Source organism: Aulonocara stuartgranti (assembly GCF_965226115.1).
Source record: "Aulonocara stuartgranti genome assembly, chromosome: 3".
NCBI classification, from domain to species: Eukaryota; Metazoa; Chordata; class Actinopteri; order Cichliformes; family Cichlidae; genus Aulonocara; species Aulonocara stuartgranti.
In genome coordinates, this window is record NC_138941.1 from 21,237,538 (window position 1) to 21,263,556 (window position 26,019).

The 26,019-nt window shown below is 41.9% G+C and overlaps 2 protein-coding genes and 1 long non-coding RNA gene across 4 annotated transcripts in view; 2 read left to right on the plus strand and 1 right to left on the minus strand.

Annotated features, from left to right (window-relative positions):
- Positions 1 to 26,019, minus strand: part of LOC309700619 (protein NLRC3-like) — a 220,990-nt gene that overhangs the window by 81,821 nt on the left and 113,150 nt on the right. The window lies entirely within an intron of this gene.
- LOC309698105 (uncharacterized protein) lies at positions 3,742 to 6,114 on the plus strand (the record flags this gene model as incomplete). Its single annotated transcript, XM_082520399.1, has 2 exons — positions 3,742 to 3,921; positions 4,003 to 6,114. Exon 2 carries the CDS (start codon positions 4,981 to 4,983, stop codon positions 6,112 to 6,114), a length of 1,134 nt encoding a protein of 377 aa, XP_082376525.1. The 5' UTR covers positions 3,742 to 3,921; positions 4,003 to 4,980.
- On the plus strand, positions 8,148 to 11,361 carry LOC309701410. The gene is made up of 2 exons (XR_014274975.1): positions 8,148 to 10,747; positions 10,831 to 11,361. It is a non-coding gene; the product is annotated as an uncharacterized lncRNA (long non-coding RNA).

The following is a 26,019-nucleotide window of genomic DNA, read 5'->3' on the forward strand; positions in this document are numbered from 1 at the left end:
GACCGTGCACTGAAGTTTTAGATAAAATAAACTAAGTTGAAACCATTAAATAACTAACCAGCCTGTGCCAGCGATCTGTGTCAGCTGATCCCTGCAACCGTGCACTGAAGTCTTAGATCAAATAAACTAAGCTGAAACCATTAAATAACTAACCAGCCTGTGCAAGGGATCTGTGTCAGCTGATCTTTGCGAACGTGCACTGAAGTCTTAGATCAAATAAACTAACCTGAAACCATTAAATAACCAACCAGCCTGTGCGAGCGATCTGTGTCAGCTGATCCCTGCAACCGTGCACTGAAGTTTTAGATCAAATAAACTAAGCTGAAACCATTAAATAACCAACCAGGCTGTGCCAGAGATCTGTGTCAGCTGATCCCTGCGAACGTGGACTGAAGTTTTAGATCAAATAAACCAAGCTGAAACCACTAAACAACTAACCAGCCTGTGCCAGCGATCTGTGTCAGCTGATCCCTGCAACCGTGCACTGAAGTTTTACAGAAAATAAACTAAGCTGAAACCATTAAATAACTAACCAGCCTGTGCCAGCGATCTGTGTCAGCTGATCCCTGCGAACGTGGACTGAAGTTGTAGATCAAATAAACAAAGCTGAAACAATTAAATAACTAACCAGCGATCTGTGTCAGCTGATCACTGCGACCGTGCACTGAAGTCTTAGATCAAATAAACTAAGTTAAAACCATTAAATAACTAGCCAGCCTGTGCCAGTGATCTGTTTCATCTGATCCCTGCAACCGTGCACTGAAGTTTTAGATAAAATAAACCAAACCGAAACCATTAAATAACTAACCAGCCTGTGCCAGCGATCTGTGTCAGCTGATTCCTGCAACCGTGCACTGAAGTTTTAGATAAAATAAACTAAGCTGAAACCATTAAATAACTAACCAGCCTGTGCCAACGATCTGTGTCAGCTGATCCCTGCAACCGTGCACTGAAGTTTTAGATAAACTAAGCTGAAACAATTAAATAACTAACCAGCCTGTGCCAGCGATCTGTGTCAGCTGATCCCTGCGAACGTGGACTGAAGTTTTAGATCAAATAAACCAAACCTAAACCATTAAATAACTAACCAGCCTGTGCCAGCGATCTGTGTCAGCTGATCCCTGCAACCGTGCACTGAAGTTTTAGATTAAATAAACCAAACCTAAACCATTAAATAACTAACCAGCCTGTGCCAGCGATCTGTGTCAGCTGATCCCTGCAACCGTGCACTGAAGTTTTAGATAAACTAAGCTGAAACCATTAAATAACTAACCAGCCTGTGCCAGCTATCTTTGTCATCTGATCCCTGCAACCGTGCACTGAAGTTTTAGATAAACTTGGCTGAAACCATTAAATAACTAACCAGCCTGTACCAGCGATCTGTGTCAGCTGATCCCTGCAACCGTGCACTGAAGTTTTAGATAAACTAAGCTGAAACCATTAAATAACTAACCAGCCTGTGCCAGCGATCTGTGTCAGCTGATCCCTGCAACCGTGCACTGAAGTTTTAGATAAACTAAGTTGAAACCATTAAATAACTAACCAGCCTGTGCCAGCGATCTGTGTCAGCTGATCCCTGCAACCGTGCACTGAAGTTTTAGATAAACTAAGCTGAAACCATTAAATAACTAACCAGCCTGTACCAGCGATCTGTGTCAGCTGATCCCTGCAACCGTGCACTGAAGTTTTAGATAAACTAAGTTGAAACCATTAAATAACTAACCAGCCTGTGCCAACGATCTGTGTCAGCTGATCCCTGCAACCGTGCACTGAAGTTTTAGATAAACTAAGCTGAAACCATTAAATAACTAACCAGCCTGTGCCAACGATCTGTGTCAGCTGATCCCTGCAACCGTGCACTGAAGTTTTAGATAAACTAAGCTGAAACCATTAAATAACTAACCAGCCTGTACCAGCGATCTGTGTCAGCTGATCCCTGCAACCGTGCACTGAAGTTTTAGATAAACTAAGCTGAAACCATTAAATAACTAACCAGCCTGTACCAGCGATCTGTGTCAGCTGATCCCTGCAACCGTGCACTGAAGTTTTAGATAAACTAAGCTGAAACCATTAAATAACTAACCAGCCTGTACCAGCGATCTGTGTCAGCTGATCCCTGCAACCGTGCACTGAAGTTTTAGATAAACTAAGTTGAAACCATTAAATAACTAACCAGCCTGTGCCAACGATCTGTGTCAGCTGATCCCTGCAACCGTGCACTGAAGTTTTAGATAAACTAAGCTGAGACCATTAAATAACTAACCAGCCTGTACCAGCGATCTGTGTCAGCTGATCCCTGCAACCGTGCACTGAAGTTTTAGATAAACTAAGTTGAAACCATTAAATAACTAACCAGCCTGTGCCAACGATCTGTGTCAGCTGATCCCTGCAACCGTGCACTGAAGTTTTAGATAAACTAAGCTGAAACCATTAAATAACTAACCAGCCTGTGCCAGCGATCTGTGTCAGCTGATCCCTGCAACAGTGCACTGAAGTTTTAGATCAAATAAACTAAGCTGAAACCATTAAATAACTAACCAGCCTGTGCCAGCGATCTGTGTCAGCTGATCCCTGCAACAGTGCACTGAAGTTTTAGATCAAATAAACTAAGCTGAAACCATTAAATAACTAACCAGCCTGTGCCAGCGATCTGTGTCAGCTGATCCCTGCAACCGTGCACTGAAGTTTTAGATCAAATAAACTAAGTTGAAACCATTAAATAACTAACCAGCCTGTGCCAGCGATCTGTGTCAGCTGATCTTTGCGACCATGCACTGAAGTCTTAGATCAAATAAACTAACCTGAAACCATTTAAATAACTAACCAGCCTGTGACAGCGATCTGTGTCAGTGATCTGTTTCATCTGATCCCTGCAACCGTGCACTGAAGTTTTAGATAAACTAAGCTGAAACCATTAAATAACTAACCAGCCTGTGCCAGCGATCTGTGTCAGCTGATCCCTGCAACCGTGCACTGAAGTTTTAGATAAACTAAGCTGAAACCATTAAATAACTAACCAGCCTGTGCCAGCGATCTGTGTCAGCTGATCCCTGCAACCGTGCACTGAAGTTTTAGATAAACTAAGCTGAAACAATTAAATAACTAACCAGCCTGTGCCAGCGATCTGTGTCAGCTGATCCCTGCGAACGTGGACTGAAGTTTTAGATCAAATAAACCAAACCTAAACCATTAAATAACTAACCAGCCTGTGCCAGCGATCTGTGTCAGCTGATCCCTGCAACCGTGCACTGAAGTTTTAGATTAAATAAACCAAACCTAAACCATTAAATAACTAACCAGCCTGTGCCAGCGATCTGTGTCAGCTGATCACTGCAACCGTGCACTGAAGTTTTAGATAAACTAAGCTGAAACCATTAAATAACTAACCAGCCTGTGCCAGCTATCTTTGTCATCTGATCCCTGCAACCGTGCACTGAAGTTTTAGATAAACTTGGCTGAAACCATTAAATAACTAACCAGCCTGTACCAGCGATCTGTGTCAGCTGATCCCTGCAACCGTGCACTGAAGTTTTAGATAAACTAAGCTGAAACCATTAAATAACTAACCAGCCTGTGCCAGCGATCTGTGTCAGCTGATCCCTGCAACCGTGCACTGAAGTTTTAGATAAAATAAACCAAACCGAAACCATTAAATAACTAACCAGCCTGTGCCAGCGATCTGTGTCAGCTGATTCCTGCAACCGTGCACTGAAGTTTTAGATAAACTAATGTAATGGGGAAGTCTTTAGGACCCAGGGGACCCAATGGAGGGTATAAAAGAGGAAGTAGCAGCAGGTGCTCTTCATTTTCCACTGACGAGCGGCTGTGAACAATGGTTGTGTGAGTAGGTGAAGAGCCTGAGAAGTTTTAATTGTCTGCTACACAAACAGTTGTTTTAAACCTCTACAGCAGAGGTTCGAGGTACAGGCTGTTTTTCTTTTAGTGTTTTTTTTAAATTTGTTGAAATGTATTTGATGTTTATTGTATTTTATGTTTTAGTAGTGATTTTTACAAGATAAGCCAAGATAAGCCAGGTGTGCAGCAAACACAGTTGTCTGCTGGAGGTATGTTAACTTAATATATTTGACATTAAAAAAAAGTATATTGATGCACTATAATCTAATTTATATTGTATTGCCTCCTGCAGGGCAGGCTGCACATGTGAATTTGTCACTGTTTTTTTTCCTCCTTCTCCTTGTTGTTGTGTTTTTGGTTTTGGTAGGGTCACCTTTTAAAACTGTTTTTTTATGCCGGGTTTGTTTTTATTTCTACTGGGCTGGTGCAATATTAGTCGGGCATTGTGCAATCCCTGAGTGGGGCTCTTACCTTAGGGGAATTAGGATCTTTAGAGGTGCTCTGTGTGGATTTGCAGTGAAGAGGTTTTTCTTAAGAGTGATTTTTAGTGCCACCGATTATTGCCTGAACTAGCACTTAGTGCATGCGATAAGTGTTCTGTTGGGCTCGTATTTATTTGGGGTGGATTTGTTTCTTTTAAAGCAACGAGCATCTGGGACCGCCAAGGGAGAGCAAGCCCTCAGGTGATAGTTGCATTGCTGGCAGGTTGCACCAATAACTCTATCTTGTGGTCGTTAGTGACCTTTTACCATTTTGATGTTTTAGGCCTTTTGCAAACCCTTTGTGTTCTTTTAAAATAATAAATTTTAACATATCTGACTGATATTGACCCTCTTGTCCTGTTTATTCTGGGCTCGTTCCTGTGAGAGCTTTGGGCCGGAAAGTTTGCACAAGTAGTATAGAGGCCCTTAGCGGTTACTCGGTGGCTTTCGCTCGCTACATTATTTGGCGTTGTCGACAGGATCCAGGTCATATCAGTTACGGTGTTTGGTTTTTATTTTAGTGTGGCCCTGTTTATTTTAGTAAGAGTGTTAGAGGAGAGGAGGAAAAACAGTGACATCTTCTACGGAGGGGAAGCCAACGCTTGGGCTGCTGCGGGGATAATAAACCTCCTTCGCCGACCCTATGGACGACGTACAGGCCCTCTTGGAGCAGCTGCAACAGCTAAAAGCAGCAAATGAACAGTTGAGAGACCAATTACAGGAACGTTCTCCTGGGACTGGTCCAGTGCCAGATCCAGTGCCAGGTCCATCTACTGTGCCATCAAATATCAACCCAATAAATGAAGCTACAAATGTGTGTTACGTTTATGCACCTCGGGAGCGTAAATGCCCAAGGTTTACTGGTAAATTGTCAGTGGACTTGTTAACTGTTGACCAGTGGGTTGAAGAAGTACGTAGATGCCTGGAGATTCGTCCTATGTCAAGAGCAGCACAAGTGATGTTTGTGATGGACCATCTTGATGGCAGTGCTAAATCTGAGGTCTGTTTTCATTCGAGTATCAGCAGAGACACTCCTGACAAGATCTTTGATATTTTGGTCGAGCACTATAGCTGCACTCAGTCATATGTAGCTGCCCAGCTACAGTTCTTCCAGCGCACCCAGCGAGAAGGGGAATCTCTGCGAGATTACTCTCATGCCCTTAAATCTTTAATGGACACTGTAATCTGTAAGACACCAGGTGGTATTCCAAATTCTGATATATTGCTAAGGGACCAGTTTACTGAACATGTCCATGATGATATGCTGCGCAGAGAGCTGAAACAGCGGGTCCTTCAAACACCAGACATGTCCTTTCTTGCCCTACGCAGTATCGCCCTTAAGTGGGCTGATGTAGGTAGGCAGGGAGGGAAAACTAGGTCCCGAGCCTATTCTTGTGATACGAACTGTCAGGTAGTAGAGGGAGTTAATGCAGAGATGCATGCAGTCACCCTTGGGCCTAATGATGACATTCTACAGATAAAAGAGTGCCTTCGTAAACAACAGGTTCAATTGGATACGCTCATGAAGCAAATGTCTGTCCAATTTTCACAGCCGTCTCAGACTGAACTACCCCTGACCCCTCCCACAACTAGGCCTTTTCGTTTCCAGGCAGATGGAAAGCCAATTTGCCATCGGTGTGGTAGGGCTGGTCATATTGCCAGGTTTTGTAGGGTAAAACATCCAGCTATAAAGAATAGTGGTGGGTCTCATGCTGATGCACATGTACAAAGTCAGGTTGTGGAACAAGGCCCTGAGTCTCAGCCATCGGGAAACTAGGTCCCTCTGGTGCAGAGAGCCAGGCATCAGGAACAGGGTTTATAGGCTCAGCTGAAGTTGTTATGGAAGATCCCTCTCGACTAATTGGGAATTGTCCAGTGGTGGAAATAGAAATGGGGGGTGTTATAGTCCCCTGTCTTTTGGATACTGGGTCCATGGTCACCACTATTCGAGAGAGTTTCTTTGAGAAGCACTTCAGGTCGCAGGGGGTGGGGCACTTAAAGAAATGCCAATGGTTACGCCTCAGGGCAGCTAATGGGTTGAAAATCCCCTATATAGGCTACATGGAGCTTGATGTGACTGTTTTTGGTGGCACCCTGACAAAAATGGGCGTGTTGGTGGTGGAGGACCCTCTAGATGGGAGCGTTCAGCAGCCACAGAGTGTGCCTGGCCTCTTGGGGATGAATATCATTAGCCGTTGTTACCACCTACTCTTTGAGCAGTTTGGCCCTCGTCTGTTTGAATCTCCTGCCCTTGAAAATGCCAGTAAGACGTGGAGAGAGACACTTCACAAGTGTCAGCGCATTGAGGCTTTGAATACATCCGGGTATTTAGGTAAAGCAAAAGTCCACGGTCGAGCTGTTTGTGTCCCTGCTGGTTCGTTGAAATGGATACGTACTAGCTGCCCCTCTGCTGCTAACATTAACCTTCCATCAGTGCTCCTGGAGCCCATAGCGACAGGTAATCCCCTGCCAGGGGGCATCTTGGTTTCTCCGGCCCTCCTTTCTGTTGAACAGGGTGTTGTTGACATTCCGGTGGTTAATGTGGGAATTGAGGATGTTTGGTTACCGCCCTGTACACAACTAGGTGAATTGCATCTGGTTGACCCTCCATCATCTGGGGACTCTGTCATTACTGCAGAGTCTGATGATCCCACGTTGCAGATAACGATGCACGAAGTGACTGTACAGGCGCATCCGCACCTTGATTTTTCCGAGCTCTCATGGCCTAACTTGTCCAATGAACAGTCACAACAAGGAGTGTCACTTTTGCAGAAGTATTGTTCAGTTTTCAGCTATGGGGAGGGAGATTTAGGATGTACCACATTGGTGGAACATGAGATCCCTTTAATGGATGATGCCCCAGTGCGACAGCGGTATCGCAGGCTCCCACCCTCTCAGTATGAACAAGTGAAAGCCCATATTAAAGATTTGTTGGATCGGGGGGTAGTGCGTCTAAGCAGTAGCCCTTATTCTTCCCCAATTGTGGTGGTTTTCAAGAAAAATGGAGAGATTAGGCTGTGTGTTGATTACCGTTTGCTTAATGCCAAGACACGGAAAGATGCTTATCCATTACCCCGTATTGAGGAGTCATTAGATGCCCTGACGGGAGCACAGTGGTTCTCTACATTGGACCTTGCAAGTGGGTATAATCAAGTACCAGTGGCCGAGAAGGACAAAGCCAAGACTGCTTTCTGTACCCCTTTTGGTCTGTTCGAATTCAATCGAATGCCATTTGGGCTTTGTAATGCCCCTAGCACCTTTCAGAGGCTAATGGAGCGGATTTTTGGGGATCAAAGTTTCCAGTCCCTTTTATTGTACCTGGATGATATTGTTGTGTTTTCATCCTCCTTTGAGCAGCATCTGGAGCGTCTTGACTTGGTCTTAACGCGGCTCAAAGAACACAATCTAAAGTTGAAGCTGGAGAAGTGTCACTTTTTCCAGCCAGAGGTTCAATACCTCGGGCATGTGATATCGGCTTCTGGGGTGGCGACCGACCCTTCTAAGATTAGTGCAGTGGCTGAGTGGGCACGACCGACTACTTGTACAGAGCTACAGTCATTTTTGGGATTTGCCTCATATTATCGGCGTTTTGTTGAAGGTTTTGCCAAGTATGCTGCCCCGCTCCACCGGCTGGTGGGCGAGCTGGGAGGTACCAAGAAGAAACGTAGAAGTGGTGCCAGTGGGGCAATGTGTCACCTTTGGAGTGAGGAATGTGAGAATGCATTCCAAACACTAAAAAGGCTGCTGGTTAGTGCCCCAGTATTGGCATATGCAGATTTTGCTAAACCTTTTGTCCTCGAGATAGATGCTAGTCAGGCAGGGTTAGGGGCAGTTTTATCTCAGGAGCAAGAAGGAAAGAGGCGGCCAGTTGCTTTTGCTAGCCGGGGCCTGCGACCTAGTGAAAGGAATATGTCCAATTATAGCTCTAGAAAGTTGGAATTCTTGGCACTAAAATGGGCTGTCACTCAAAAATTCCGTGAATATTTGTTGGGAAATAAGTTTGTCGTGTTCACAGATAACAATCCCCTTAGCTATTTGCAAACTGCTAAATTGGGAGCCGTAGAGCAGCGATGGGCCTCAGAACTAGCTGTGTTCAACTTTGAGATTAAATATAGGCCAGGTCCCAGCAATCGCAACGCTGATGCATTGTCACGGCAACTGCATCCACAGAGTCCATCTGGCCTGCTTCCAGGGTTGAAGGTTCCACAGGAAGTGCAAGATCAGACAGATGTAGGTCAACTGGGAAATGCTGTTGCCGCTACGTGTAGAGCCATAGGTGCATTTCCATCCCGACCTAAAGCTGATCTAATATCCCTTCAAGCTGCTGACCCGGTAATTGGCCCTTTTTCACAGTATTGGGAAAGAGGGAGGCTGCCTACCAAGCAGGAAATGGGTAATGTAAGTAAGGGAGTGAAAAAGTTGGTGCAACAGTGGCCCAGAATCAAGTTGAAGGAAGGTGTCTTGTATCGTCAAGTTCAGACACCTGGTAATGGCCAAGTTTTGTTTCAACTGTTGCTACCCCAGTGCTTGCAAACAGAGGTCCTGAGAAGTTTACATGATGATCATGGGCATCAAGGCATTGGACGCACTACCAGCCTGGTGAGAGAAAGGTGTTTTTGGCCCTTTATGGCACGTGACATTGAGAAATATTGTCAGGAGTGCGATCGTTGTGTCTTGGCAAAGGCTGTAAAACCAAAAGTTCGCACATTCAGGGGGGGTTTGGTGGCTTCTAAACCCCTGGAAGTCATTGCCATTGATTTCAGTGTTTTGGACAAGTCTAGTGATGGGCGTGAGAATGTACTTGTGGTCACTGACGTGTTTTCAAAGTTCTCTCAAGCATACCCTACAGTAGATCAACGGGCAAGTACAGTGGCACGGGTATTAACTGAAAAATGGTTTTATATCTATGGGGTCCCTAAGCGTATCCATAGTGATCAGGGAAAGAGCTTTGAGGGAGACTTGCTGAAACGTCTGTGTCACCTGTACGGCATAGACAAAAGCAGGACCACACCATATCATCCTGAGGGCAATGGACAATGCGAGAGATTTAACAGAACACTCCATGATCTGTTGCGTACGCTCCCTCCTGATAAGAAAAGAAAGTGGCCGCAATACTTGCCACAGGTATTGTATGCTTACAATACCACAGAACATCAGTCCACCGGTTTTTCACCTTATGAGCTTATGTTTGGTCAGAAGCCCCAGTTGCCCGTTGACTTCTTACTGGGGGCTTCCCAGTCGGAACCAATGTCTAGATCTGCGCAGGAGTGGGTAGAGGAGCATAAACAACGTCTAAGTTCAGTTTATGTGCATGCGAAAGAACAACTCCAACAAGCTGCAGAGAGGAGAAATAAACATTTTCAGCCCACAGTTACTTCCCTTCTCTCCCCAGGTACTCTGGTTTATCGGAAAAGTCATCCTTTAGGCCGCCATAAGATCCACGATGCCTGGGATCCTATGGTGTATGTTGTTGTGCAGAGTATGGACAAAGAAGGCAGGGTTTACAAAATACGCCCTAGAGATCGTTCAGGTCCAGACAAGAACTTAAATCGGGCCGAGTTGAGAGTAATACCTTCAGGTATTGTAGCACCTGCTCCAGACGAATATCCTCTCTCTGACCCAGGGCTGGTAGTTGAGTCACCCCGGCAGTCAACATCAGATACACCAGATGATGACAGTGAGGCTGGTGGAGTTGTACTCGCCCTTGTTCCAAACCCACCCAAAGATCAGCCACCCTCGGTATGTGTTCCCGAGCTTGTTAGTGAAACTAGTAGCATAGGCTCGAGCAACTTGAACCCTGTATCCATAGTTCCAGAACAGCCAGAGGAAAGTGGGATTGATAATAGGGAGAATGTTTTAGAGCAGGACTCGGGAAGAGTTCAGGGGCGGCCTAAAAGAAGTACAGCAGGAAAGCATTCTAACCCCTTTAATCTCCCACGGTCAGTAAATCAGACTACTGCTGTTCTCACTAGCGATTCACAGAGCTCTCTTGTCCATAATGATTTGCCCCAAAATTTATTTAGGCCCTGGCAGTAAGTGGTCACCGGGACGGTGACCTTTTAAAACGGGGGCAATTGTAATGGGGAAGTCTTTAGGACCCAGGGGACCCAATGGAGGGTATAAAAGAGGAAGTAGCAGCAGGTGCTCTTCATTTTCCACTGACGAGCGGCTGTGAACAATGGTTGTGTGAGTAGGTGAAGAGCCTGAGAAGTTTTAATTGTCTGCTACACAAACAGTTGTTTTAAACCTCTACAGCAGAGGTTCGAGGTACAGGCTGTTTTTCTTTTAGTGTTTTTTTTAAATTTGTTGAAATGTATTTGATGTTTATTGTATTTTATGTTTTAGTAGTGATTTTTACAAGATAAGCCAAGATAAGCCAGGTGTGCAGCAAACACAGTTGTCTGCTGGAGGTATGTTAACTTAATATATTTGACATTAAAAAAAAGTATATTGATGCACTATAATCTAATTTATATTGTATTGCCTCCTGCAGGGCAGGCTGCACATGTGAATTTGTCACTGTTTTTTTTCCTCCTTCTCCTTGTTGTTGTGTTTTTGGTTTTGGTAGGGTCACCTTTTAAAACTGTTTTTTTATGCCGGGTTTGTTTTTATTTCTACTGGGCTGGTGCAATATTAGTCGGGCATTGTGCAATCCCTGAGTGGGGCTCTTACCTTAGGGGAATTAGGATCTTTAGAGGTGCTCTGTGTGGATTTGCAGTGAAGAGGTTTTTCTTAAGAGTGATTTTTAGTGCCACCGATTATTGCCTGAACTAGCACTTAGTGCATGCGATAAGTGTTCTGTTGGGCTCGTATTTATTTGGGGTGGATTTGTTTCTTTTAAAGCAACGAGCATCTGGGACCGCCAAGGGAGAGCAAGCCCTCAGGTGATAGTTGCATTGCTGGCAGGTTGCACCAATAACTCTATCTTGTGGTCGTTAGTGACCTTTTACCATTTTGATGTTTTAGGCCTTTTGCAAACCCTTTGTGTTCTTTTAAAATAATAAATTTTAACATATCTGACTGATATTGACCCTCTTGTCCTGTTTATTCTGGGCTCGTTCCTGTGAGAGCTTTGGGCCGGAAAGTTTGCACAAGTAGTATAGAGGCCCTTAGCGGTTACTCGGTGGCTTTCGCTCGCTACACTAAGTTGAAACCATTAAATAACTAACCAGCCTGTGCCAACGATCTGTGTCAGCTGATCCCTGCAACCGTGCACTGAAGTTTTAGATAAACTAAGCTGAAACCATTACATAACTAACCAGCCTGTGCCAGCGATCTGTTTCAGCTGATTCCTGCAACCGTGCACTGAAGTTTTTTATGATAAACTAAGCTGAAACCATTAAATAACTAACCAGCCTGTGCCAGCGATCTGTGTCAGCTGATCCCTGCAACCGTGCACTTACGTCTTAGATCAAATAAACTAACCTGAAACCATTAAATAACTAACCAGCCTGTGCCAGCGATCTGTGTCAGCTGATCCCTGCAACCGTGCACTGAAGTTTTAGAGAAAATAAACTAAGTTGAAACCATTAAATAACTAACCAGCCTGTGCCAGCGATCTGTGTCAGCTGATCTTTGCGACCATGCACTGAAGTCTTAGATCAAATAAACTAACCTGAAACCATTTAAATAACTAACCAGCCTGTGACAGCGATCTGTGTCAGTGATCTGTTTCATCTGATCCCTGCAACCGTGCACTGAAGTTTTAGATAAACTAAGCTGAAACCATTAAATAACTAACCAGCCTGTGCCAGCGATCTGTGTCAGCTGATCCCTGCAACCGTGCACTGAAGTTTTAGATAAACTAAGCTGAAACCATTAAATAACTAGACAGCCTGTGCCAGGGATCTGTGTCAGCAGATCCCTGCGACCGCGCACTGAAGTTTTAGATAAAATAAACTAAGTTGAAACCATTAAATAACTAACCAGCCTGTACCAGCGATCTGTTTCAGCTGATCCCTGCAATCGTGCACTGAAGTTTTAGATCAAATAAACTAAGTTAAAACCATTAAATAACTAGCCAGCCTGTGCCAGTGATCTGTTTCATCTGATCCCTGCAACCGTGCACTGAAGTTTTAGATAAAATAAACCAAACCGAAACCATTAAATAACTAACCAGCCTGTGCCAGCGATCTGTGTCAGCTGATTCCTGCAACCGTGCACTGAAGTTTTAGATAAACTAACCTGAAACCATTAAATAACTAACCAGCCTGTGCCAGCGATCTGTGTCAGCTGATTCCTGCAACCGTGCACTGAAGTTTTAGATAAACTAAGCTGAAACAATTAAATAACTAACCAGCCTGTGCCAGCGATCTGTGTCAGCTGATCCCTGCAACCGTGCACTGAAGTTTTAGATAAACTAAGCTGAAACAATTAAATAACTAACCAGCCTGTGCCAGCGATCTGTGTCAGCTGATCCCTGCAACCGTGCACTGAAGTTTTAGATAAACTAAGCTGAAACAATTAAATAACTAACCAGCCTGTGCCAGCGATCTGTGTCAGCTGATCCCTGCGAACGTGGACTGAAGTTTTAGATCAAATAAACCAAACCTAAACCATTAAATAACTAACCAGCCTGTGCCAGCGATCTGTGTCAGCTGATCCCTGCAACCGTGCACTGAAGTTTTAGATTAAATAAACCAAACCTAAACCATTAAATAACTAACCAGCCTGTGCCAGCGATCTGTGTCAGCTGATCCCTGCAACCGTGCACTGAAGTTTTAGATTAAATAAACCAAACCTAAACCATTAAATAACTAACCAGCCTGTGCGAGCGATCTGTGTCAGCTGATCCCTGCAACCGTGCACTGAAGTTTTAGATAAACTAAGCTGAAACCATTAAATAACTAACCAGCCTGTGCCAGCGATCTGTGTCAGCTGATCCCTGCAACCGTGCACTGAAGTTTTAGATAAACTAAGCTGAAACCATTAAATAACTAACCAGCCTGTGCCAGCGATCTGTGTCAGCTGATCCCTGCAACCGTGCACTGAAGTTTTAGATAAAATAAACCAAACCGAAACCATTAAATAACTAACCAGCCTGTGCCAGCGATCTGTGTCAGCTGATTCCTGCAACCGTGCACTGAAGTTTTAGATAAACTAAGTTGAAACCATTAAATAACTAACCAGCCTGTGCCAACGATCTGTGTCAGCTGATCCCTGCAACCGTGCACTGAAGTTTTAGATAAACTAAGCTGAAACCATTAAATAACTAACCAGCCTGTGCCAGCGATCTGTTTCAGCTGATTCCTGCAACCGTGCACTGAAGTTTTTTATGATAAACTAAGTTGAAACCATTTAAATAACTAACCAGCCTGTGCCAGCGATCTGTGTCAGCTGATCCCTGCAACAGTGCACTGAAGTTTTAGATCAAATAAACTAAGCTGAAACCATTAAATAACTAACCAGCCTGTGCCAGCGATCTGTGTCAGCTGATCCCTGCAACCGTGCACTTACGTCTTAGATCAAATAAACTAAGCTGAAACCATTAAATAACTAACCAGCCTGTGCCAGCGATCTGTGTCAGCTGATCCCTGCAACCGTGCACTGAAGTTTTAGATAAACTAAGCTGAAACCATTAAATAACTAACCAGCCTGTGCCAGCGATCTGTGTCAGCTGATCCCTGCAACCGTGCACTGAAGTTTTAGATAAACTAAGCTGAAACCATTAAATAACTAACCAGCCTGTGCCAGCGATCTGTGTCAGCGGATCTCTGCGACCGTGCACTGAAATTTAAGATAAAATAAACTAAGTTGAAACCATTAAATAACTAACCAGCCTGTGCAAGGGATCTGTGCCAGCGATCTGTTTCAGCTGATCTTTGCGAACGTGCACTGAAGTCTTAGATCAAATAAACTAAGCTGAAACCACTAAATAACTAACCAGCCTGTGCCAGCGATCTGTGTCAGCTGATCCCTGCAACCGTGCACTGAAGTTTTAGATCAAATAAACTAAGTTAAAACCATTAAATAACTAACCAGCCTGTGCCAGCGATCTGTGTCAGCTGATCCCTGCGAACGTGGACTGAAGTTTTAGATAAAATAAACTAAGTTGAAACCATTAAATAACTAACCAGCCTGTGCAAGGGATCTGTGTCAGCTGATCCCTGCAACCGTGCACTGAAGTTTTAGATAAAATAAACTAAGCTGAAACCACTAAATAACTAACCAGCCTGTGCCAGCGATCTGTGTCAGCTGATCCCTGCAACCGTGCACTGAAGTTTTAGATAAAATAAACTAAGCTGAAACCATTAAATAACTAACCAGCCTGTGCCAGCGATCTGTGTCAGCTGATCCCTGCGAACGTGGACTGAAGTTTTAGATCAAATAAACAAAGCTGAAACCATTAAATAACTAACCAGCGATCTGTGTCAGCGGATCCCTGCGACCGTGCACTGAAGTTTAAGATAAAATAAACTAAGTTGAAACCATTAAATAACTAACCAGCCTGTGCAAGGGATCTGTGCCAGCGATCTGTTTCAGCTGATCTTTGCGAACGTGCACTGAAGTCTTAGATCAAATAAACTAACCTGAAACCATTAAATAACCAACCAGCCTGTGCGAGCGATCTGTGTCAGCTGATCCCTGCAACCGTGCACTGAAGTTTTAGATCAAATAAACTAAGCTGAAACCATTAAATAACTAACCAGCCTGTGCCAGCGATCTGTGTCAGCTGATCCCTGCAACCGTGCACTGAAGTTTTAGATAAACTTGGCTGAAACCATTAAATAACTAACCAGCCTGTACCAGCGATCTGTTTCAGCTGATCCCTGCAATCGTGCACTGAAGTTTTAGATAAAATAAACTAAGTTAAAACCATTAAATAACTAACCAGCCTGTGCCAGGGATCTGTGTCAGCTGATCCCTGCAACCGTGCACTGAAGTTTTAGATAAACTAAGCTGAAACCATTAAATAACTAACCAGCGATCTGTGTCAGCGGATCCCTGCGACCGTGCACTGAAGTTTAAGATAAAATAAACTAAGTTGAAACCATTAAATAACTAACCAGCCTGTGCAAGGGATCTGTGCCAGCGATCTGTTTCAGCTGATCTTTGCGAACGTGCACTGAAGTCTTAGATCAAATAAACTAACCTGAAACCATTAAATAACCAACCAGCCTGTGCGAGCGATCTGTGTCAGCTGATCCCTGCAACCGTGCACTGAAGTTTTAGAGAAAATAAACTAAGTTGAAACCATTAAATAACTAACCAGTGTGTGTCAGGGATCTGTGTTAGCTGATCCCTGCAACTGTGCACTGAAGTTTTACAGAAAATAAACTAAGTTGAAACAATTAAATAACTAACCAGCCTGTGCCAGGGATCTGTGTCAGCTGATCTTTGCGACCATGCACTGAAGTTTTAGATAAAATAAACTAAGCTGAAACCATTAAATAACTAACCAGCGATCTGTGTCAGCGGATCCCTGCGACCGTGCACTGAAGTTTTAGAGAAAATAAACTAAGTTGAAACCATTAAATAACTAACCAGTGTGTGTCAGGGATCTGTGTTAGCTGATCCCTGCAACTGTGCACTGAAGTTTTACAGAAAATAAACTAAGTTGAAACAATTAAATAACTAACCAGCCTGTGCCAGGGATCTGTGTCAGCTGATCTTTGCGACCATGCACTGAAGTTTTAGATAAAATAAACTAAGCTGAAACCATTAAATAACTAACCAGCGTGTATCAGGGATCTGTGTCAGCTGATCTAACTAACCAGCTAACTAAACCAACTAAACCATCCTACTTTTTATAAAAGGGAACATTATTTAAAGAATATGTATTTAATTTAAAAACTCTGTATTCATCTAAAGGGTATAACAAGAAGGGTGAGCTTCCTGCTCCAAAATGAAATGACCAAAATAAATGTATTTCTCTGCAATTACAAACTCTGTGTAAACAGTCTTGGTGTCAAAATAAAGCTAACGCTGGTGAGATGTCATCAGAGCTGTAAATATTACTGCAGATGTTACTATGTCAAAGTTACTGTGACTCAAACATAGAAAAATGTCTTTTTCATTTCCCTCACCTAATTTTTCAAAGTATTTTATAGCATATAACACCTTTGAAAATATGCTTTGGTTCCCATTTAACTCCAGAACATCATAAATCAAAATATGGATATTACCTGTCCACAGATTCATGGTGACGTAACTGCTCTTTTAACTGTTTGGTGTCTTTGCTTTGTTTGGTGTTTGTAGAAATGGTTTACATGAGCTTTTAGCTGAGACTCAGAGGTTTCTGTGGACACTACTCATGTCAGCACTTATATTTCTGACCTCGTGTTATAATCGATTAAACGCGATCTCCTCCCTTTTGCCCCCATTTTTCATGGTGTGGGTACAAATGATCAGGCATGACATTCTCATAATAAATCAGATAAGATACTGCAAATAGTTAATCCTGCATTTGTGTGATTGAAAAGTGTGTGCAATGACACTGTTTTAAAGATTTAGCCTAAATCATTTTGGCGTGAATGAGCCTAAACATGATGACCGGACTAGTGACACCATATCACCTGTGACACACACACACGCACGTATGACTTTGCCAGTTTCAGCTGAAACAATTTCAGTGTTTCAAACCATGTTCCAGAGTTTTTAGGTCACCGTTCATGAGGTTTCAAGAAGAAAATGAAAGACAGATCTGAATGTTTGAAAGTGTTTTGGAAAAACTCTGTAAAGATTAGATGAACAATACTCAAAGGATAAATTCAACTGTTTTATTTTGTTAGATAAGTTGAAAAAAAAGTTAAACAAGCAAGTAAATAACGAAACAAGGTTAAATGAGGTAAGAACAAAAAGTTAACAAGCAAATAAAGAAACAAGGTTAAATGAAGTAAGAGCAAAAAGTTAACAAGTAAATAAAGAAACAAGGTTAAATGAGGTAAGAACAAAAAGTTAACAAGCAAATAAAGAAACAAGGTTAAATGAGGTAAGAACAAAAAGTTAACAAGCAAATAAAGAAACAAGGTTAAATGAAGTAAGAGCAAAAAGTTAACAAGTAAATAAAGAAACAAGGTTAAATGAAGTAAGAACAAAAAGTTAACAAGCAAATAAAGAAACAAGGTCAAATGAAGTAAGAGCAAAAAGTTAACAAGTAAATAAAGAAACAAGGCAGAGGAGAGAAACCCCAACAATCCCCTCTGAGCAAGCACTAGGCGACAGTGGGGAGGAAAAACTGCCTTTAAACGGGCAGAAACCTCCGGCAGAACCAGGCTCAGGAGGGGGCAGTCAACTGCCGGGACTGGTTGGGGGGGTGAACAGAGGTGGAGCAAGACGAGGCTACATCAGTTGAAGAAGCAGTATTGTCCCTCTTCCGGAAAAAGCTGAAGAATCTTTTCTTCTTTTTCATGGACTTTTCCACGAGCCCCTTTTTCTCCAGGATGAGGGTTCTCAACTCATGGATGGTTTCGGTGTTTTGCTCCTCAAGTTTCTTGCATGTTTGTTCCACCTGTTCTAATGTTGCTCGTGTTTCTTCAAGCTGTTCTTTGAGCTCTTTGGATGTTGCCTCCTGTGTCAGCTTTGCCTTCTGCAGGTCTGCATTTCTCACTTGATCTTCTTTGTGCAGGCCTTCTAGCTGCTCATTTCTTTTCTGGGTGTCGCGGAGCGTACACTGCAGGTCTTCATGCATTTTGTCTTGCTTTTGCTTTTGCGCCTACATTTCTGTGTTTTCCCGCTTCAAGTTGTTGAATTCCAACAATATCCCCTTAATGAGCTCTGAGTTGTTTTTGGCCATTTGATCGATCCTTTTTTGCATCTGTGAGCATCGTTTTTCCAGAGTTTCCTTTTCTCCCTGCAGCTCACTTGTTTTGACCTTCAGTTCATTACAGAATCCTTGCAACTTTTGATTTTTACTCTCAAAGTCCTTGATAGTGCACTTTTCTTCTGACAGTCTTTCTTGCTGTTGCTCCTTCTCTTGAAGAAGGTCTTTATTTTTTTCTTCAGCTTCATCAAGCTTTCTTTGGAGCAGGTGATTCTGTTGGTCCATGTATTGGAGATCCCACTCTAGCTTATCAATCGTGGCTTTCCTGCCTTGAAGCTGCTCGGACATTTCTTTCACTTCAGCGCTCTTTTGCTTGTTTTCTTTGATGAGGAATACAATCTGCTCTCTGGCTTGAGCAAACTTGATCCCCCAGCCCTCATTAATAATGTTGATGTCGGGCTGGCGCTGTAGTGTTTCTTCCAGGTGTTTGTTTTGTGCTTCCATTTGTAAGCACTTCTTCTCCAGGTGAACTTTTTCTTTTTCAAGTTGTTGAATTTTGTTCTGGAGATGGTTGTTTTCACTCCTACTCTCCTGTAATGCCCTTTGGGTGGATAAGAGGCCATTTGGAGAAGTTGGCCGGCCACGCAAGGAAGGAGAGGTGGCGTAATCGTTTTGTCTCGGTTGCCGTAATCTTGGATACATGCTGGCGTTTGTATCCGATGACTCTGAGAGGTTTCCGAATGTTGCTGTAGTGAACGTTTGAAAGCTGCGAACACGAAGGCTGCGAAGTAACGAACTAAAAATTGCTGTTTGTCACCCCTATTTAAGGAAAAACTTCCTTGTGACATCATCACTCCTAAGCCAATCAGGTTGTCACATGACATTCTGGAATGTGGAATGGGGATATATATATATTTTTAAACAGTTTTCAAATTTAACTTAATATTTAAGTGTTTCTTACTTGACCTGCTTAGTCGATTAAAAAGTTAATTGCCACGAACACCCCTAATGTTATATAACAGACCACAGAAAAAAGACAGCTTTTTTCTGCGTGACAGAGCTATAATAAATGTTTTGTTTTTTTAATGATCCTACTTTTTATAAAAGGGAACATTATTTAAAGAATATGTATTTAATTAAAAAACTCTGTATTCATCTAAAGGGTATAACAAGAAGGGTGAGCTTCCTGCTCCAAAATGAAATGACCAAAATAAATGTATTTCTCTGCAATTACAAACTCTGTGTAAACAGTCTTGGTGTCAAAATAAAGCTAACGCTGGTGAGATGTCATCAGAGCTGTAAATATTACTGCAGATGTTACTATGTCAAAGTTACTGTGACTCAAACATAGAAAAATGTCTTTTTCATTTCCCTCACCTAATTTTTCAAAGTATTTTATAGCATATAACACCTTTGAAAATATGCTTTGGTTCCCATTTAACTCCAGAACATCATAAATCAAAATATGGATATTACCTGTCCACAGATTCATGGTGACGTAACTGCTCTTTTAACTGTTTGGTGTCTTTGCTTTGTTTGGTGTTTGTAGAAATGGTTTACATGAGCTTTTAGCTGAGACTCAGAGGTTTCTGTGGACACTACTCATGTCAGCACTTATATTTCTGACCTCGTGTTATAATCGATTAAACGCGATCTCCTCCCTTTTGCCCCCATTTTTGATGGTGTGGGTACAAATGATCAGGCATGACATTCTCATAATAAATCAGATAAGATACTGCAAATAGTTAATCCTGCATTTGTGTGATTGAAAAGTGTGTGCAATGACACTGTTTTAAAGATTTAGCCTAAATCATTTTGGCGTGAATGAGCCTAAACATGATGACCGGACTAGTGACACCATATCACCTGTGACACACACACACGCACGTATGACTTTGCCAGTTTCAGCTGAAACAATTTCAGTGTTTCAAACCATGTTCCAGAGTTTTTAGGTCACCGTTCATGAGGTTTCAAGAAGAAAATGAAAGACAGATCTGAATGTTTGAAAGTGTTTTGGAAAAACTCTGTAAAGATTAGATGAACAATACTCAAAGGATAAATTCAACTGTTTTATTTTGTTAGATAAGTTGAAAAAAAAGTTAAACAAGCAAGTAAATAACGAAACAAGGTTAAATGAGGTAAGAACAAAAAGTTAACAAGCAAATAAAGAAACAAGGTTAAATGAGGTAAGAACAAAAAGTTAACAAGCAAATAAAGAAACAAGGTTAAATGAAGTAAGAGCAAAAAGTTAACAAGTAAATAAAGAAACAAGGTTAAATGAGGTAAGAACAAAAAGTTAACAAGGAAATAAAGAAACAAGGTCAAATGAAGTAAGAGCAAAAAGTTAACAAGTAAATAAAGAAACAAGGCAGAGGAGAGAAACCCCAACAATCCCCTCTGAGCAAGCACTAGGCGACAGTGGGGAGGAAAAACTGCCTTTAAACGGGCAGAAACCTCCGGCAGAACCAGGCTCAGGAGGGGGCAGTCAACTGCCGGGACTGGTTGGGGGGGTGAACAGAGGTGGAGCAAGACGAGGCTACATCAGTTGAAGAAGCAGTATTGTCCCTCTTCCGGAAAAAGCTGAAGAATCTTTTCTTCTTTTTCATGGACTTTTCCACGAGCCCCTTTTTCTCCAGGATGAGGGTTCTCAACTCATGGATGGTTTCGGTGTTTTGCTCCTCAAGTTTCTTGCATGTTTGTTCCACCTGTTCTAATGTTGCTCGTGTTTCTTCAAGCTGTTCTTTGAGCTCTTTGGATGTTGCCTCCTGTGTCAGCTTTGCCTTCTGCAGGTCTGCATTTCTCACTTGATCTTCTTTGTGCAGGCCTTCTAGCTGCTCATTTCTTTTCTGGGTGTCGCGGAGCGTACACTGCAGGTCTTCATGCATTTTGTCTTGCTTTTGCTTTTGCGCCTGCATTTCTGTGTTTTCCCGCTTCAAGTTGTTGAATTCCAACAATATCCCCTTAATGAGCTCTGAGTTGTTTTTGGCCATTTGATCGATCCTTTTTTGCATCTGTGAGCATCGTTTTTCCAGAGTTTCCTTTTCTCCCTGCAGCTCACTTGTTTTGACCTTCAGTTCATTACAGAATCCTTGCAACTTTTGATTTTTACTCTCAAAGTCCTTGATAGTGCACTTTTCTTCTGACAGTCTTTCTTGCTGTTGCTCCTTCTCTTGAAGAAGGTCTTTATTTTTTTCTTCAGCTTCATCAAGCTTTCTTTGGAGCAGGTGATTCTGTTGGTCCATGTATTGGAGATCCCACTCTAGCTTATCAATCGTGGCTTTCCTGCCTTGAAGCTGCTCGGACATTTCTTTCACTTCAGCGCTCTTTTGCTTGTTTTCTTTGATGAGGAATACAATCTGCTCTCTGGCTTGAGCAAACTTGATCCCCCAGCCCTCATTAATAATGTTGATGTCGGGCTGGCGCTGTAGTGTTTCTTCCAGGTGTTTGTTTTGTGCTTCCATTTGTAAGCACTTCTTCTCCAGGTGAACTTTTTCTTTTTCAAGTTGTTGAATTTTGTTCTGGAGATGGTTGTTTTCACTCCTACTCTCCTGTAATGCCCTTTGGGTGGATAAGAGGCCATTTGGAGAAGTTGGCCGGCCACGCAAGGAAGGAGAGGCGGCGTAATCGTTTTGTCTCGGTTGCCGTAATCTTGGATACATGCTGGCGTTTGTATCCGATGACTCTGAGAGGTTTCCGAATGTTTCTGTAGTGAACGTTTGAAAGCTGCGAACACGAAGGCTGCGAAGTAACGAACTAAAAATTGCTGTTTGTCACCCCTATTTAAGGAAAAACTTCCTTGTGACATCATCACTCCTAAGCCAATCAGGTTGTCACATGACATTCTGGAATGTGGAATGGGGATATATATTTTTTTTTAAACAGTTTTCAAATTTAACTTAATATTTAAGTGTTTCTTACTTGACCTGCTTAGTCGATTAAAAAGTTAATTGCCACGAACACCCCTAATGTTATATAACAGACCACAGAAAAAAGACAGCTTTTTTCTGCGTGACAGAGCTATAATAAATGTTTTGTTTTTTTAATGATCCTACTTTTTATAAAAGGGAACATTATTTAAAGAATATGTATTTAATTAAAAAACTCTGTATTCATCTAAAGGGTATAACAAGAAGGGTGAGCTTCCTGCTCCAAAATGAAATGACCAAAATAAATGTATTTCTCTGCAATTACAAACTCTGTGTAAACAGTCTTGGTGTCAAAATAAAGCTAACGCTGGTGAGATGTCATCAGAGCTGTAAATATTACTGCAGATGTTACTATGTCAAAGTTACTGTGACTCAAACATAGAAAAATGTCTTTTTCATTTCCCTCACCTAATTTTTCAAAGTATTTTATAGCATATAACACCTTTGAAAATATGCTTTGGTTCCCATTTAACTCCAGAACATCATAAATCAAAATATGGATATTACCTGTCCACAGATTCATGGTGACGTAACTGCTCTTTTAACTGTTTGGTGTCTTTGCTTTGTTTGGTGTTTGTAGAAATGGTTTACATGAGCTTTTAGCTGAGACTCAGAGGTTTCTGTGGACACTACTCATGTCAGCACTTATATTTCTGACCTCGTGTTATAATCGATTAAACGCGATCTCCTCCCTTTTGCCCCCATTTTTGATGGTGTGGGTACAAATGATCAGGCATGACATTCTCATAATAAATCAGATAAGATACTGCAAATAGTTAATCCTGCATTTGTGTGATTGAAAAGTGTGTGCAATGACACTGTTTTAAAGATTTAGCCTAAATCATTTTGGCGTGAATGAGCCTAAACATGATGACCGGACTAGTGACACCATATCACCTGTGACACACACACACGCACGTATGACTTTGCCAGTTTCAGCTGAAACAATTTCAGTGTTTCAAACCATGTTCCAGAGTTTTTAGGTCACCGTTCATGAGGTTTCAAGAAGAAAATGAAAGACAGATCTGAATGTTTGAAAGTGTTTTGGAAAAACTCTGTAAAGATTAGATGAACAATACTCAAAGGATAAATTCAACTGTTTTATTTTGTTAGATAAGTTGAAAAAAAAGTTAAACAAGCAAGTAAATAACGAAACAAGGTTAAATGAGGTAAGAACAAAAAGTTAACAAGTAAATAAAGAAACAAGGTTAAATGAAGTAAGAGCAAAAAGTTAACAAGTAAATAACGAAACAAGGTTAAATGAAGTAAGAGCAAAAAGTTAACAAGTAAATAAAGAAACAAGGCAGAGGAGAGAAACCCCAACAATCCCATCTGAGCAAGCACTAGGCGACAGTGGGGAGGAAAAACTGCCTTTAAACGGGCAGAAACCTCCGGCAGAACCAGGCTCAGGAGGGGGCAGTCAACTGCCGGGACTGGTTGGGGGGGTGAACAGAGGTGGAGCAAGACGAGGCTACATCAGTTGAAGAAGCAGTATTGTCCCTCTTCCGGAAAAAGCTGAAGAATCTTTTCTTCTTTTTCATGGACTTTTCCACGAGCCCCTTTTTCTCCAGGATGAGGGTTCTCAACTCATGGATGGTTTCGGTGTTTTGCTCCTCAAGTTTCTTGCATGTTTGTTCCACCTGTTCTAATGTTGCTCGTGTTTCTTCAAGCTGTTCTTTGAGCTCTTTGGATGTTGCCTCCTGTGTCAGCTTTGCCTTCTGCAGGTCTGCATTTCTCACTTGATCTTCTTTGTGCAGGCCTTCTAGCTGCTCATTTCTTTTCTGGGTGTCGCGGAGCGTACACTGCAGGTCTTCATGCATTTTGTCTTGCTTTTGCTTTTGCGCCTGCATTTCTGTGTTTTCCCGCTTCAAGTTGTTGAATTCCAACAATATCCCCTTAATGAGCTCTGAGTTGTTTTTGGCCATTTGATCGATCCTTTTCTGCATCTGTGAGCATCGTTTTTCCAGAGTTTCCTTTTCTCCCTGCAGCTCACTTGTTTTGACCTTCAGTTCATTACAGAATCCTTGCAACTTTTGATTTTTACTCTCAAAGTCCTTGATAGTGCACTTTTCTTCTGACAGTCTTTCTTGCTGTTGCTCCTTCTCTTGAAGAAGGTCTTTATTTTTTTCTTCAGCTTCATCAAGCTTTCTTTGGAGCAGGTGATTCTGTTGGTCCATGTATTGGAGATCCCACTCTAGCTTATCAATCGTGGCTTTCCTGCCTTGAAGCTGCTCGGACATTTCTTTCACTTCAGCGCTCTTTTGCTTGTTTTCTTTGATGAGGAATACAATCTGCTCTCTGGCTTGAGCAAACTTGATCCCCCAGCCCTCATTAATAATGTTGATGTCGGGCTGGCGCTGTAGTGTTTCTTCCAGGTGTTTGTTTTGTGCTTCCATTTGTAAGCACTTCTTCTCCAGGTGAACTTTTTCTTTTTCAAGTTGTTGAATTTTGTTCTGGAGATGGTTGTTTTCACTCCTACTCTCCTGTAATGCCCTTTGGGTGGATAAGAGGCCATTTGGAGAAGTTGGCCGGCCACGCAAGGAAGGAGAGGTGGCGTAATCGTTTTGTCTCGGTTGCCGTAATCTTGGATACATGCTGGCGTTTGTATCCGATGACTCTGAGAGGTTTCCGAATGTTTCTGTAGTGAACGTTTGAAAGCTGCGAACACGAAGGCTGCGAAGTAACGAACTAAAAATTGCTGTTTGTCACCCCTATTTAAGGAAAAACTTCCTTGTGACATCATCACTCCTAAGCCAATCAGGTTGTCACATGACATTCTGGAATGTGGAATGGGGATATATATTTTTTTTTAAACAGTTTTCAAATTTAACTTAATATTTAAGTGTTTCTTACTTGACCTGCTTAGTCGATTAAAAAGTTAATTGCCACGAACACCCCTAATGTTATATAACAGACCACAGAAAAAAGACAGCTTTTTTCTGCGTGACAGAGCTATAATAAATGTTTTGTTTTTTTAATGATCCTACTTTTTATAAAAGGGAACATTATTTAAAGAATATGTATTTAATTAAAAAACTCTGTATTCATCTAAAGGGTATAACAAGAAGGGTGAGCTTCCTGCTCCAAAATGAAATGACCAAAATAAATGTATTTCTCTGCAATTACAAACTCTGTGTAAACAGTCTTGGTGTCAAAATAAAGCTAACGCTGGTGAGATGTCATCAGAGCTGTAAATATTACTGCAGATGTTACTATGTCAAAGTTACTGTGACTCAAACATAGAAAAATGTCTTTTTCATTTCCCTCACCTAATTTTTCAAAGTATTTTATAGCATATAACACCTTTGAAAATATGCTTTGGTTCCCATTTAACTCCAGAACATCATAAATCAAAATATGGATATTACCTGTCCACAGATTCATGGTGACGTAACTGCTCTTTTAACTGTTTGGTGTCTTTGCTTTGTTTGGTGTTTGTAGAAATGGTTTACATGAGCTTTTAGCTGAGACTCAGAGGTTTCTGTGGACACTACTCATGTCAGCACTTATATTTCTGACCTCGTGTTATAATCGATTAAACGCGATCTCCTCCCTTTTGCCCCCATTTTTGATGGTGTGGGTACAAATGATCAGGCATGACATTCTCATAATAAATCAGATAAGATACTGCAAATAGTTAATCCTGCATTTGTGTGATTGAAAAGTGTGTGCAATGACACTGTTTTAAAGATTTAGCCTAAATCATTTTGGCGTGAATGAGCCTAAACATGATGACCGGACTAGTGACACCATATCACCTGTGACACACACACACGCACGTATGACTTTGCCAGTTTCAGCTGAAACAATTTCAGTGTTTCAAACCATGTTCCAGAGTTTTTAGGTCACCGTTCATGAGGTTTCAAGAAGAAAATGAAAGACAGATCTGAATGTTTGAAAGTGTTTTGGAAAAACTCTGTAAAGATTAGATGAACAATACTCAAAGGATAAATTCAACTGTTTTATTTTGTTAGATAAGTTGAAAAAAAAGTTAAACAAGCAAGTAAATAACGAAACAAGGTTAAATGAGGTAAGAACAAAAAGTTAACAAGCA